The sequence below is a fragment of the Melopsittacus undulatus genome, chromosome 3 (assembly GCF_012275295.1).
Source record: "Melopsittacus undulatus isolate bMelUnd1 chromosome 3, bMelUnd1.mat.Z, whole genome shotgun sequence".
Taxonomy (NCBI): domain Eukaryota; kingdom Metazoa; phylum Chordata; class Aves; order Psittaciformes; family Psittaculidae; genus Melopsittacus; species Melopsittacus undulatus.
Genome location: NC_047529.1, coordinates 33915898 through 33929369, shown reverse-complemented (window position 1 = coordinate 33929369; position 13472 = coordinate 33915898). Strand labels below are relative to the sequence as shown.

The following is a 13472-nucleotide window of genomic DNA, read 5'->3' as shown; positions in this document are numbered from 1 at the left end:
GTAATTCATAAAAATATTAATCATCATCTGAGTCCATTTTAACCACATACCAGACATCTTGAAAGGCACGCCAAATGATAGGGAGGGGACACAGCCTTTCAAATATAAATGATAAAATCTGGTTAGCACTATAAAAATAGCTACACACAGTAAAATTAAAACTTGTAATTCTGAAAGAAAGTGCTTTGTGCAAACCATCTGGAAATTACTTAGAAGTATAATTGCTTTATTGCTGAAAGCACAGAAATATAAAACCACTACCCTTCCTATTTTACCTGTTTCCCAGATAAAATGCAAAGACAGAAATGAAGCTAATCACAGATGTGAAAGGCTGATGCCTCAACTGCATTTGCATTATAAAATAATATCATCCCCTGCTCTACCCCGGAGTTGCTTTTCAAACACAAGCCCGGTACAACCACTATGCTCCCCTGACATACAACAAGCTACAGTCCAAAGCATTCAGCTACTAAGACCCCACACGAGATTATACAGTCACATGCACTCAGACCTGCTCTTGGTCCCCCTGAGGAGACCCTTCCTTCTAGCAGGACGCCTGCTTGCAGCCACCTACTACCTAAATGACTACAGATACCCAGCGTTTCAAATTTTGCTAGCGCTCTGCTCGTGATGCTACTTCGAAGCACACAGTAACACAGACAAAATCCTCCAGTATCGAGAAGGGCACTTTTGTTTCTCAGCCTTGTTCTTGGGCTCACACCACCTGGAGTGATTGGAGCACTTGATCTCGTTCTGAAGTGCTTTAATTTGGAAGGGATTCAAATACCACCTGCTCCCAAGGAACATTAAACTGCTGTGAGCCTGTGCTGTACTGAAACATATTCGGAAGCAAACTGCTGCAGATTATAAACACTTGGAAGTTTCAGGGAAGTTGGGGCCATAGCAGTTGCAGATGCATTACTGTTAACGCCTTGCTCCGTTGCACTGGCACCGCTATCGGAACTGGGGCACCGGCAATGTGAGAATTAGGTTACGAAGGCGGCAGAAAGAGGGGCCGTAGGATAAAGCCCGTTCCGCATTCCCCGCTGCCTGGAGGACTCCCCTCGCTCCCCTACCTGCACTGCACAGGGCCGGAGGGGGGGGGGGGGGGGGGGGGGGGGGGGGGGGGCCGTCGCCCTCGCATCACCCCGAGGTGACGGCCGCCGGGCAGTGCGCGGCTCCGCGCCGAGAGGAGCCGGATCGCGCTGCGCTCTTACGGTGATGCCGGTTAACTGATTTATTTCTCCGGCAGACGGTGGTACAAGAGGTCGGGGGGCCTCGGCCAAGCTGGCTGCTGACACAGTTCTCCCCAAGGGGAAACCCACCCGCGACAACCCTGGCGACAGCGCGCAAAGCGGGCCCTGCGCCAGCCTCCGCGCCCGCGGACTTCCCCAGCCGCGCCGCGCCCTGCACGTCCGCGGCATAGAAGATGCGTGGAGCCGGCGCGGGGTCCGCCCGCCTCCCTCCCTTCGAGGGGCGCAGCGCGGCCCCTTCGACGTGCCCGTGTCCTCCGCGGCACGGAGCGGCTGCCAGGAAGGGAAAGGGGAAAAGCGGTTACAAGTGCAGGCGGCGGCGCGGCCGCAGCCCCTGTTTCCCCAGCCCCTCCTCGCGGGGCAGGATTATTCGCTCCCCAGATTTAAACTGCCACCGGTATTGCGGCTCCTCGCGCAGCACCCCTTGCCCCGCCGCTCCCTCTGGCCAAAGCGGCCGCACAGAAGATCGGTCTGTCAGTCCGTCCGTCCATCCCCGTTCCCCTACTCCGCACGCCGCGACCGGCGCAGCTCACCCCGCTGCGAGACCGTCCCGCCCAGGCTGTGCTGAGGCAAGACCCCGCCACGGCGAGACCCTGCCACGGCCGGCGCGGCTCCGGGACTCCGCGGTGCTGGGGGAGGACACCACAACCGACGGCGCGGTCGGCGCACCGTCCCCGCGCTGCCGGGGCACCGGTGTCCGACGGCGGCGGTCCCAGCGGCACCGGCAGCCCCGTTCCTGAGTTGGGGAGGTGGAGGGGGGCATCCCGCGAGCGGCGAGCCCCGACGGCGGCCCCCTCCCTTCTGCCCTCATGTCCCTCGGCCGCTCGGTACCTTTTTCAGCGCTGACATTCTAGTGCATTATTAACGCGGCTGGCGCGGGGTGCGCGGGGGCTGCCGGGTCAGGTGAAGGAGACGCCCGGCCGGCAGCGGGACCGGCGGCGGGAGCAGCGCCGCACGCCCAGCATCACCCCGGCGCCACTCACCCCGCCGGGGCGCCGCCGCCGCCCGCCGGCCTCTGCGCAGCCGCGCTCCCCCTGCCGGAGCCCGCGGGCACCGCGCCGGCCACCGCGGGCGGGAGGGAGCGAGAGAGGGGCGGGGCCAAGCGGGTCCCAGTCGACTCCGCGGGCACGCCCCTGCCGCCCGTTCCGCCAATGGCGCGGCGCCGGCGCCGTGACGGACAGGCTGGGCTGTGAGCAGGAAGGAGCGCAAGCTCGGGGCGCTCGGCTGTAGGGGCCGGGTCGGGCCGCTTGCGGGGGCCATGTCCCTGAGCAGGAGAGAAGGTGAGACCTGGCGGGGCCGGGCCGTGTTCTTTGCCGGGCGCGGTGGGAGCCTGCCGGGCGGCGGTTAGCTGCAGCGCCCGCACCGTAGTACCGTGTGTACTTCCCCGCGGGTGGGGAGCGCGGCCGCGGGGGTCTGGAGCCGCCTCCCCGCGGGAGGGACCTTGAGGTGAAGCTGGGGAAGGGGCGGGGGAGGCAGCAGGGGCGCGGCCTCAGTGTCTGAGCGCTCCTGGCGGCTGCTGTCCGGTGCCCACGGACTCGCAGGGCCCCGGGGTCTTGCTGTGCTGTCTGTTGCTGCTTGGGCGTGGGGAGGGAGGGTAAATGACTGCTTCTCTAATTACAGAGTGCCTCAAGATGAGTGCCTCTTCTCCGTGTGTGCGTGCATGTGTACTCGTTAGTGAGCACGGAGCTTGGCTTGTAGAAAACGAATTAGCACACTTCTGAAATAACTATGGTACCGTGCTTGAAAAGAAAAGCCTTCTCCCTTTATCCAGGCATAACGTCAGTCTGTTTGGTTTGCCTGTGTAAGACATAGCTTTATAAGAATGCAATAATAAAAACACAAGTGTTCTTTAAGTGATGTCTTAATCCTTAAGGGGTGTTGAGTAGGGCTGAGCTGTAGGAGAGTTGAATGTTTGCCTACTGTAGTGACTCTGTGGCTGGCTTCTGAGTTTCCAAACTATTCCAGCGTCCTGAAACTCGGTTCCTTCCTGTGAGAACAACGTGAGAGTGAGACTTAACAGCAAGGGTTAAAGTTGAAGCCGTTTGTTCTGGCTGACTGCAACTAGGGATAGTTTTGAAGGAAATATAAAAACAGACTAGTGTTACCTGTGTTTTAGATGCAGCTTCACTGTAAGAGCTGATAAGATGGAGTAGCTGCTTTCCTTCTAGTTTTACTTCCTTTGAGGAAAACCAGAGGATTTCAGATTGATGTCTTGTAGGAGAAGGGGAGTTGAGTCAGTTCAGTCATTTGGAAATAAATGGTGGCTCTAGAACTGAGAAAGGGGGAACAGACTCCAAAGCACTCTAACTGTTCAAAACCAATCAGCAAATAAAGAACTACTTGCTTCAGTAGGGTGGAAGAGAAAGTTAAAATTATCATGTTGAGTGACTGTGTTTTGTCTACTGTCTAGAGTTAGGAAACACTCATGTTTTCTTCAGCCACTCTAAGAAGTGATGACTTAAGATTAGGAAGAAAACACAGTGAGGAATACAAGAATGACATGATGCCATGTGGTCACCAGGGATGCAGTAAGAAAACTGGAAGAGTTTACAACCTCATTGGTCAGGCCCTGTAGCCGATAGCATAGGTGGAAATTGTTGACTTTCTAGTGTGTGGAGCTATATACATTTTCAAAAAGACAGGTGTCTACAAAAAAAAGCTGAAAAAGAAGGTTTAGATGCTTCTCTTGAAGATTGTCTTTGCTGCTGTTGACAGGAGTAGGTCAAAGATGCTGAAGATAAACTTTTGTCTTCATTACAAGTGATCTTACAAGTGACACTTTTGTACTCAACTGGGCTATAATACAGAATAAATGGATGATCAACAGCTTGTACATCTTGGGTTTAGTGGTTAGTGGAGAGAAACTAAATAGCAGAAAGACATTCAGCAGTGCAGATAAGTGAAATGCACTTTGTCAGGAAAGAGTTGGGCAGGTGCATTCTGAGACTGCAGAGGTTTTTGAGTTTTGTGGGGCTTTTTAGTTGCTCGTGTACCTCTAACTGATAACAGGGCTAGAGTTACTAGCAGTTGTCATTATATCCATTACTGACAGGATGTTTGTCCTCTCCAGGACAGCTGAATTCAGAATTCATAGCTGCAAATCATCAGTTCCATTTTTAAGGCTGTAGTACTCATTCTTGAAAGTTTGTACAGCCCTAAGGTAATGCTGCCGAAGGGTAGAATTAAGATACTGGAATGGGTGTAGGACACATTATTGACTGTAACCGCTGATAAGAAGTGATACAAAAGTCAGCATGCTGTATGAAGGGTGATCTAGTGGTGCTACAGGGACTTCCAATGTGAGAGATTAAACTGGAAATTAAGTAGAGTCAATTCATAGTCATCAGTAACAACAGTAGCAGGGGTTTAAACAGTGAGAATATTGCATAGAGGAGTGCTGTTTTCATCTGAGGCAGGAAGCTTATACTTGTAATAGGGATTGAAATAAGATGGCAACCCCTTAGTTTTAGGGTTTTGTTGCTTTGTTGATTTGGATATATCTATGGATATATCTAATACTAAACAGCTTCATTTTTGCAGAAAAACACAAGAACCTTGATTTTTTTATTTGGTTTTTGAGGGATTTAAACTCAGTTTTTTGGAAAACATTTTGAGGCTTTATCTGGAAAGAAAAATAAAGATAAACTCCAGCGTTTTTAGGGTGGATGTCTTTTCATTCATCCATATATGTTTATCAGTAAGGGAAATACTGATTAGAAATGGAATTTGATGCCTAGCACTTATTTTCCTTTGCTCTGGGAGAGGTATCTCACCCCTCAAGCAATTAACAGTGTATGTTGCTCTCAGTAGTGAAAGATTTATATCAGTTTAAAGACATAAATTGTATTTGGATTGTAGTTGAATAAATCACAGATGTCTTTGTGATTAAATGTAGAGGTACCAAGTGTAATTGACTCTGCCATTGAAGCCTTTGGGGAAGTGTGGGGGAACATTAGGCCTTTTTTGTTGCTCAGTTCAACATTGTGCCTGGATGAGAAATCTAACCAAGAAGAAAGGCCAATGGTAATGAAAGAAGAGGAAGAAATGATAGATACAATGTATTTATAAAGTCTGAGGGTAACTCATGTTTACACATAGCTGAATATGTGGAGCCTGACATCGTGTAGCCTTTGGGGTTCTGTGTTTTGGGTAGGTGGAATTTGCTTTTTGTTTTGTTTGTTGGTTTGGTTGTGGTTTGTGGGGTTTTTTTTTGGGGGGGAGGGGGAGGGAGTTGGGTTTTTTACTTGTTTCCTTTTTAGAAATTACACTTTGGAGCAATTCTTACCTGCTTTTCAGTGAGGCATACTAGGATGTTTTTAGGAACAGGTGTATGTGTTATTTATTGAAAGTTGTAGGTGGGGAAGGAGGTGTCATTTTGGTGTGCTGGTTTGGGATTAATTTTTTAAACAATCAGTGTGCAATTCCTTTCACTCAACACTAGTTTTGAACTTATCAATAGATTGCTGGAATTTATGGTCTGCCTCAGAGCAATCAATCTAAAGTTAAGATTGTCTCCTTCTTTTCTCTAGATGGCAATTAAACCCCACAAAGCTGCTCTCCCCAATGGTCTGGGGGAGAGAATAGGAAGGGCAGTATTGAGACAACTTGTGAGTTGAGGAAGATGGTTTAGTGGGTAAAGCAAAAACCACATACACAAGCAAAGCAGAACAAGGAATTCACTCACTGCTTCCCATTGTCAGGCACATGTTCAGCCATCTCCAGAAAAGCAGGGCTCCATCACACGTAAGAGTTACTTGGGAAGACAAACACCATCACTCTGGATGTCCCCTCTTCCTTCTTATCCTCCTGTCTTTATATCCTGAGCATGATGTCATAGGGTATGGAATATCCCTTGAGTCATTTTGGGTCAGCTGTCATGGCTGTGTTCTCTCCCATCTTATTGAGCAGCCCCAGCCTACTCCCTGGTGGGGTTGAGTGAGGAGTAGGAAAGGCCTTGGCAATGTTCAAGCTCTGCTCAGGAGTAATTAAAATATCCCTGTACTGTCAGTACTGTTTCCAGCACAAATCCAAAATCCCATATTTTCAGCAAAACTCTCATATTAGCTACAATGAAGAAAATTAACTCAACCCCAGCCGAGGCCAGCAGAGCTTGTGATTTCTGGTAGGCATGTGTGGTATCTTATGTTTTCATTTGCCTTTAGTTCAAAAGGTTGAAAACTATTCTCTAGAAGTTTGCATTGCTATTGAGGGTTGCCTAATGGCTTATGTTAAGATTTCCTTTATGACTAGAATGAGAAGAATTCTCTCTCATTGAAATATACAGTTCTTTTTAATGATGGGAAATTGGGTATAATACTGATTTGTATTGTATGTATATGTGGGGATGTTTACAAAAATTGCTACATATTGTGTTATGATCAAACATTCAAAGGATGATACATTTAGTCCCTGAAGAAGGCTATGTAGACATTCAATTGTATTTATATTTTACATAATATGAATTTACAATGATTCCTTTCAAATAAAACTTAAATGACACATAGTCTTGTTGAACTTCTGCCTGTGCTCAGTGATATTACCCCTGCCAGCTTCATGGTTTGTTTTGTAAACTCTGGTATATTGAGTTTATATTTTAGTGTATTTTAGTTTCATATGAGCAGAGGGAGCAAGCTGTCTCTTTAAAGTTTCCAGATTTTTTTTCTCTTCAGTAATCTGAACTCCAAATTACTTTTTTAAAACTGTTTTCAGCTATTCTTATAGCAGTGTTTTAGGCCATTATAGTACTATTTGTCTCTTTTCCACATTAACCCCAGCATCTGACATCTAACATTTAACTTTACTACCCATGTATGTGGTGTAGTTTGATGTTCACTTCAAGCTGTATGCTGTTTGCATCCGGATAAAAGTTCTTTAGGTTGAAGTAAGGTTTAAACTTTCTGAAATACAGAAAGTTTCCAACAGTGCTGGCAGGCAGCTGGCCTTGGTGACCAGTGATGTTGTAAGTGCATAGCTGCTCCCCCCAGCTTCTTCCTTCCCCCTAAAATCTGTCTCAGAAGAGAGGAAAAAGCATTCTCTTACAGTCATGATTTACAGCTGGCCCAACTTTGTGTAGCCAGAATTATTAATAATAATTATTAATAGTAATATTCAGCAAAGTTGAGCTTCTTTACTAAGGGTGGGTGAGATATCTTTAGATATTTTGAGAGAAATCTGTTTAATTATGCTAGGTAAGATCAGGCTAATGGTGCAGTATGAGAAATGTATTGTGAAGTATTGTGAAAGATGATTAGAACGAAGGACAGCACATACAAATTGAAATAATGGTGAAGATACTGTGTTTTCCCACCACTTTCCCAGGTTTCTCTACAAGGCAGACAGGGTTCTTATGAACAGCTAGAACAAAATCCTGATATTCTCATTGTGATGTTTATGTAGCTTTTTATCATCTCTGTCGTGTCAAATTTATTAGATGTCTGGGAGCTTGTGGCTGCAATTAAGGTGGCCTACTGAAAGATCTCTAAAGCCTTTGTTAAAAAAGGATGGCATGATCTATTAGTCAGATTCTCATTGAACTACAAAGTCATGCAGAATTTGCTGACAGATTTAACACCAATCTTACTGATTTGAAGCTGCAGTGTGACACAGAGATGGTGCTTGGTGAAGCTGAATCAGTTTCATCTGAGCTAAGAAGAGAAAACAAATGTCTGCTCTTTGTAGTGAATAACATACTGGTTTTTATCTGCAGTTGCTCTGAACTGTGTCGGCCTGGATGCACAAAGATCAATCTTTGAGTGGTAAATCACTCTCCATTGCCATTCACTCCTTAATTTAGGTAACTACATAAATGTGGGTATGTAATCACTGTATTATTTTCCTGTCCTTCCTTTCTACCCTACAAGCATGTGCTATATCTTTAAGTTGCTCTTGTTCAAAAGTTGCCTCAAAGGTTAGAGGATGGTATATTACTGAGTATTGGATAACAAAGTGGTTTTCCATATGTTTTAAAAATCAGTGCTAGTTGGAAAGATAAATGGAGCAATGTTTTATGGACTACTATATTAGAGCAGAAAACTGGTGTGTTTTTATGCTATGTGGTTCTCCAGCTGTAATGAAGAATGACAGGAGTAAAATGTAGGCAATTAGCATCTGATTTTTACTGTCTAATGGTACATGGAACACTAATAGATGCTGTATCACTGAGAATGTCAGAGGTCTTAAGACAAAACTTGATATTGCAAAGCTAGTATTACACATTAGATGTGAAACAGTAGCATCTGAGCTTCTTGTGCAGCTCCCTGTACTGGTTAGCAACCATACTGAGATGCAGACAGCTGATAGCTAATATTTCAAGCACAGAATTCATGTGACCTTGAATACAGGTAAATCTTTCTATTGTTCTATTCCCAAAGAGTACATGTGGGTTCTCCTTTATCCCACTAAATATGTAATAATAGCTTTAGTAGTTAAGAATAAAACAATATATGTTGCGTGGAATGTCAGTAAGATTGGTTGTAAACTGGAAAAGATGACCATTCCCACCTTGTATGTAGAAATTATGTCAAAAACTGTACAATTTTTTCCCTTTAAGCTGACATTCGAGTCTTATGAGGCTAGTAGAACTGAAAGATTGTGTAAGGAGCTAGTCAAGTTAAAAATAATAATTTGTGATATCAGTATTTCACTATGGCATTCTTACTCAGTCTTAATTCCATAGTTTTGTAGTTCCAAAAATAAGAAAACCAGGCAACCCACCCTCCTTGACATCTGCTGACCCAGATGATAATAGCTTGCACGGGAAATGGGACAAACAGGCTTTGTTCAAAAAGTGCTTTCTCTGAAAAGGCAGATAGTTAAAAGTAAGGTATATGAGGCTGAGAGATTGTGCCTTCCAGACCAAGACACTCTCCAGAATCAGTTTCTAACCTGTAGAGAGATATTCACAGGAATCAAATTACTATGTAATAGAAGACTCCTTAATAGAGTAGGGAGAGGCAGAAGAACAACCAAGACCAAAAAAGCCTCAAGCTTTGCAAATGTGAGTAATAAACATATCGTGTGCGTGTGTTATGATAAAGGTAATTAAGCACTGGGGGGGGAAAAATTATGTGAGCTGTTGAGTTCCTCCACTTCCTAAAGGATCTTCAGTCTTTTGAAATAAATTTAAACTATTAAGACCCAAGTTGTTAGGTCTCAGTTTGGGTAGGTGTGTAAAATTACTTCTTCCAGTCATTCAGACAAGATAGCCTAGTGTTTTTTCTGACCTTAAGGTGCAAGTGAATTCCACTCTGAAATCTGAAGCTGAAAAATTACTTGGTATCTTCATCAAGAAAGAATTTAAGAGAATAACAGTGCTCTTTGGAAGCAAGGACTATAAATACGCAGATATATTCAGTTAAGTCTGAAGTGTGAAAACTGAAGATGCAGATAATTTGCAGAATGTCATCTTCTTTGACCAAACACAAGATCTTGTAAGATTTTAGCTTCTGTGTTTGGTTACAAGTGCCTCTTCCAATAGATAGTCAGCTTCAGCCTGAATTTTATGTCATTACTTATATCCCATTTTGTCTTTTAGCTACTCTACTAAGAGCCTGTTACCATCACTTCAATGCAAGATAAGGATTGCCTGCAGACTGTGAGCACAAAGCAGAATACTGTAAAATTGGAGGCTTCCCATTCCTATTTATATGAAACTGTACTTTCACCACAGCTAGAATTCTGCATATTTCACATTTCTCCCCACTTTTGGAGAGATTTTGTTATTCCCGTGACAGTGTTTTGCTTCAGTTTACTCATTATCTATGGCAGAATGGAAGTATGTCACTCTTGGCAAAGCTGACCTCACTGGTAGCAGAAAAATTATGTTTCCATTTCCTTTCTTCTGATTTGAACCATCTTTTCTTAAATATAAGATACACACTTAGGATGTGAACTGTCAGGCTATACAGGATGTAACTGCATGTCACTGCATGCTGTTTCTTTTTCTCATATCTTTGTGCAGCTTGAACATTTTTGGAAAGGAGGACTGGGAAAATGATACTCTGTTCAGCTGCTGTAGAATGCCTTGTTCTAGTTAATTCCTCTGTTTTCCCTTTGATTTTTAATCTGTTAGTAGCTGTTGAACTGATATTCCAAGTCTTGGAATCTTCCCTGCAGTTAAGTGATCTCTACTCAAAGATTCTTGTTTAAAAAGCTAGTCACTGCCCTCAGTGCTAAAACATGTATGTGATGTGCATATACACATACTCTTGACTTAATCTGAGCTTCTGGTCTCTGCCACTTTTAACAATGGTTCTGGGGTCTTTTGAGCTTTCAGCTACATCTTTTTTGTTTTGCTAGTGTGGTTTTGGCTGTGGGGGTTGGTAATTGGAGGTTTTGTTTTTGTTGGGGAGCAATGCTTGTGTAGCTTTTATTATGAAGTTTGGGTCAAGATTAATAAATGTACTGATTTCCTTTGACTATAATGGGGGCTTATATGCGTTGCAGTATCATCTGTGTTGAGTACATCTTGGACACAAGGTGACTGCTTGGCAGAACTGGTGCCTTGAATACGCTAGGTCTCTGAAGGACTGTTTGATGTGTAAAAACAGAGTATAATGCTTAGCGTGTGCTTACAATTAAGCATCATAACTGCTACCTGAATTGTGCCCCTAGTTTCTGCAATATAAACTAAGTGCCTTTGTCTTTTTTGAGTCTTATGGAGCTATACACAGATTCACTGTGTATTAGACAAAAAAAATGCAGAGCAAAGACCTTTGTTCATCAGTTTGGCCCGCTGAACAGCTCCTTCAGAAAGAATCCAGAAGACCTAAAACAAGAAATTGTTCCCTGTATGGTTAAAGGGCAAGTATGTTTCTGGGGAACAGCTTAAGGGAATGGATAGTAGCTCCTAGCCAGAAGTTACCATCAGTCTTCCACCTGCTAGATGGTAAAAATGGCAGTCTGGCTAACATTCTCTGTATGTAGCAGTCTCTTAAAATGCTTTTACACCCTGTTGCTTTGCGTCCTAATGAAATCCAGGTCTCTCTCTTTCAAGAGCCACCGTTTTTCAAGTGGTCCCCTTGAGCATCTCTGGTCAAGAGTTGACTGCCCATCTGTGGTTAAGAGAGATTATCCAGGCAGTGAAATTGTAATGCCCAACTAGCTAAGGCCCTAGGCAATCTGGTCTAGTTGAGCTTACTCTGCACTAATGGAGTAAATGATGTCCAGAGGTCCCTTCCAAGCTTAACCATTCTGTGATGACCAACTTTCATGGCCTCTGTAGGAGATGTAATACTTTCATGAGAAAAGAGACTTCAAGGATTTAAACCCTTTTGAATATCAGAGAGTAATTCTGCACTAGCACAGATGAACTGAACATTTTAATGAAACCTTGTCCATATGTTCTGCATGTGGATTATCATTCTGTCTGCTCTTTCCATCCTCTTCTGTTCTGCTGTGCTCTTTTCTTCTGCTTAAGCAGAAATAGTGTATTAACACATTTTATACATGGAATGGTTTCAGAAGAAATTCCTGACTCTTCCCTTTTTAGAAAACTTCTGTTTGTAGGAGAGAGAGACCAAGTAGGGCAATGTGCAAGCTTCACAGAGTTCTAATGTGTTCAGTGCTCTTGATGCCACTGATTTTTATTCTTGCTGCTGCCCAAGTTGGATCTGAGTAGGCAGAAGGCAACCAATTGAGAAATGTGGTGGGGGTGCTTACAGTATGCATGGCAAGTAGCCAGAAATACGAGCAAAGTGCTCTCCACAGAAGTGCTTTTGAGGAAACTGTTGCCTCCTACACTCAGCTGGACAGGAACACTTCTGATGTTGTTCAGAACTTTGTTTAGTTATTCAACATGCTTTTCTTATAGTCTGTGGTATTAACCGAGTTTAAGTCATGCTGTCAACTCCAGGAGACCCTTTATAAATCTGTCTTGCTGTTCCAATGTTGATATGTGTGTGTTTGTGGGTAGTCTGCTTATGTACATAAGAAAGTCAGTGGTGTCAATTTAATACAGAGATGCCAAACAGAGCATTTGTTTAAAAGAGGCTCTTTAATCTTCTCAGAAAATTGTAGTAGAAATATTCTTGATATTCACAATTTGTATCACAAGCCAGCATGTGTTCTGCACTCTGTTTCTTGGAGTTATACTTTGCTTTGTTTATAGTGTGTCAGACAGTAGAGACCTGGTGCTTTTTCAGTTTTTCTGATGTATTTGTACTTCACTATTTCCACACGTGAGTTGTCAAGAATTACCTACGGAACTACTTTGTACCTATTGTAACTTGTCCTCATTTCTGAAAATACTGATTATTTTCTGTTGCTGAGGAATTCCTGGAAAGATACATCTTCTGGTGTTGCTTCAATTCACTGCACAGTAGGAACATTTAGTGCTTTCAATTACATACAGGCTGGATATTTTCATAGTGTTGCATACTTTCAGCTGGAAAGTAAAATTGTTTCACTTCTGAAATTAAATAAAAAACTTAGAAGACAAGACTAGAATATGTAGGCATTTCATGTTTGTAGGTCTGGATTTTTTCTCCTTTAGGCAGTTGGACTAAATGACCATTGTAGGTCCCTTCCAAATGACATATTCTATTCCAGCTACAGAAATATGCCAGCTAGTCTCTTCATCTTGTGTTTACAGCCCTCTACATCTCAGACATAAGACCTCAGTGGACTTTTTTTGAAACTATGCAAGTACCCACTTACTTCACTATAAAATGGCGTAGGCTCTTGATAATGCTGTGAGGAAAGTTCATGTGTTTAAATATAAATCTATTTGAATGAATGCACAAGTGCTCTACAAATTAAAATTATCCGCTGTTGGCTCTTAAAACTGTGTTATTTGCCACTACTATAAGCCAAATTACACTTCCTTTTATTAAGTGGGAAATTTGATGTCAGTGGGGTTCTCTGAGGAAGCTGAGCTACAGCTGAGGGCTGGAGCATCTCTCCTATGAGAACAGGCTGAGAGAGTGAGGGTTGATAAGCCTGGAGAAGAGAAGGCTCCAGGAAGACTTTAGAGTGGCCTTTCAGTACCTAAAAGGGGACTACAGGAAAGCTGGAGATGGACTTTTTACAAGGGCATGTAGGGATAGGACAAGGAGGAATGGCTTTAAACTGGAAGAGTGTAGATTTAGATTAGATATTAGGATGAAGCTCTTTCCTGTGAGGCTGGTGAGGCACTGGCACAGGTTGCCCAGAGAAGCAGTAGGTGCCCCATCCCTGGCAGTGTTCAAGGCCAGGTTGGATGGGGCTTTGAGCAACCCAGTC

The 13472-nt window shown here is 44.0% G+C and overlaps 1 protein-coding gene across 4 annotated transcripts in view; it reads left to right on the top strand.

Moving 5' to 3' along the window:
* The first annotated feature begins 2449 nt into the window (after positions 1-2449).
* Positions 2450-13472, top strand: part of ERICH1 (glutamate rich 1) — a 99771-nt gene continuing 88748 nt past the window's right edge. For all 4 annotated transcript variants that reach the window (XR_004549502.1, XR_004549501.1, XR_004549500.1 and 1 more), the window contains exon 1: positions 2450-2533. Coding sequence is in view for 1 of the 4 variants with exons in the window: in XM_034061127.1 (XP_033917018.1) it covers positions 2512-2533 (22 nt within the window). In the remaining 3 variants the exon portion in view is untranslated. The remainder of the gene's footprint in view (positions 2534-13472) is intronic.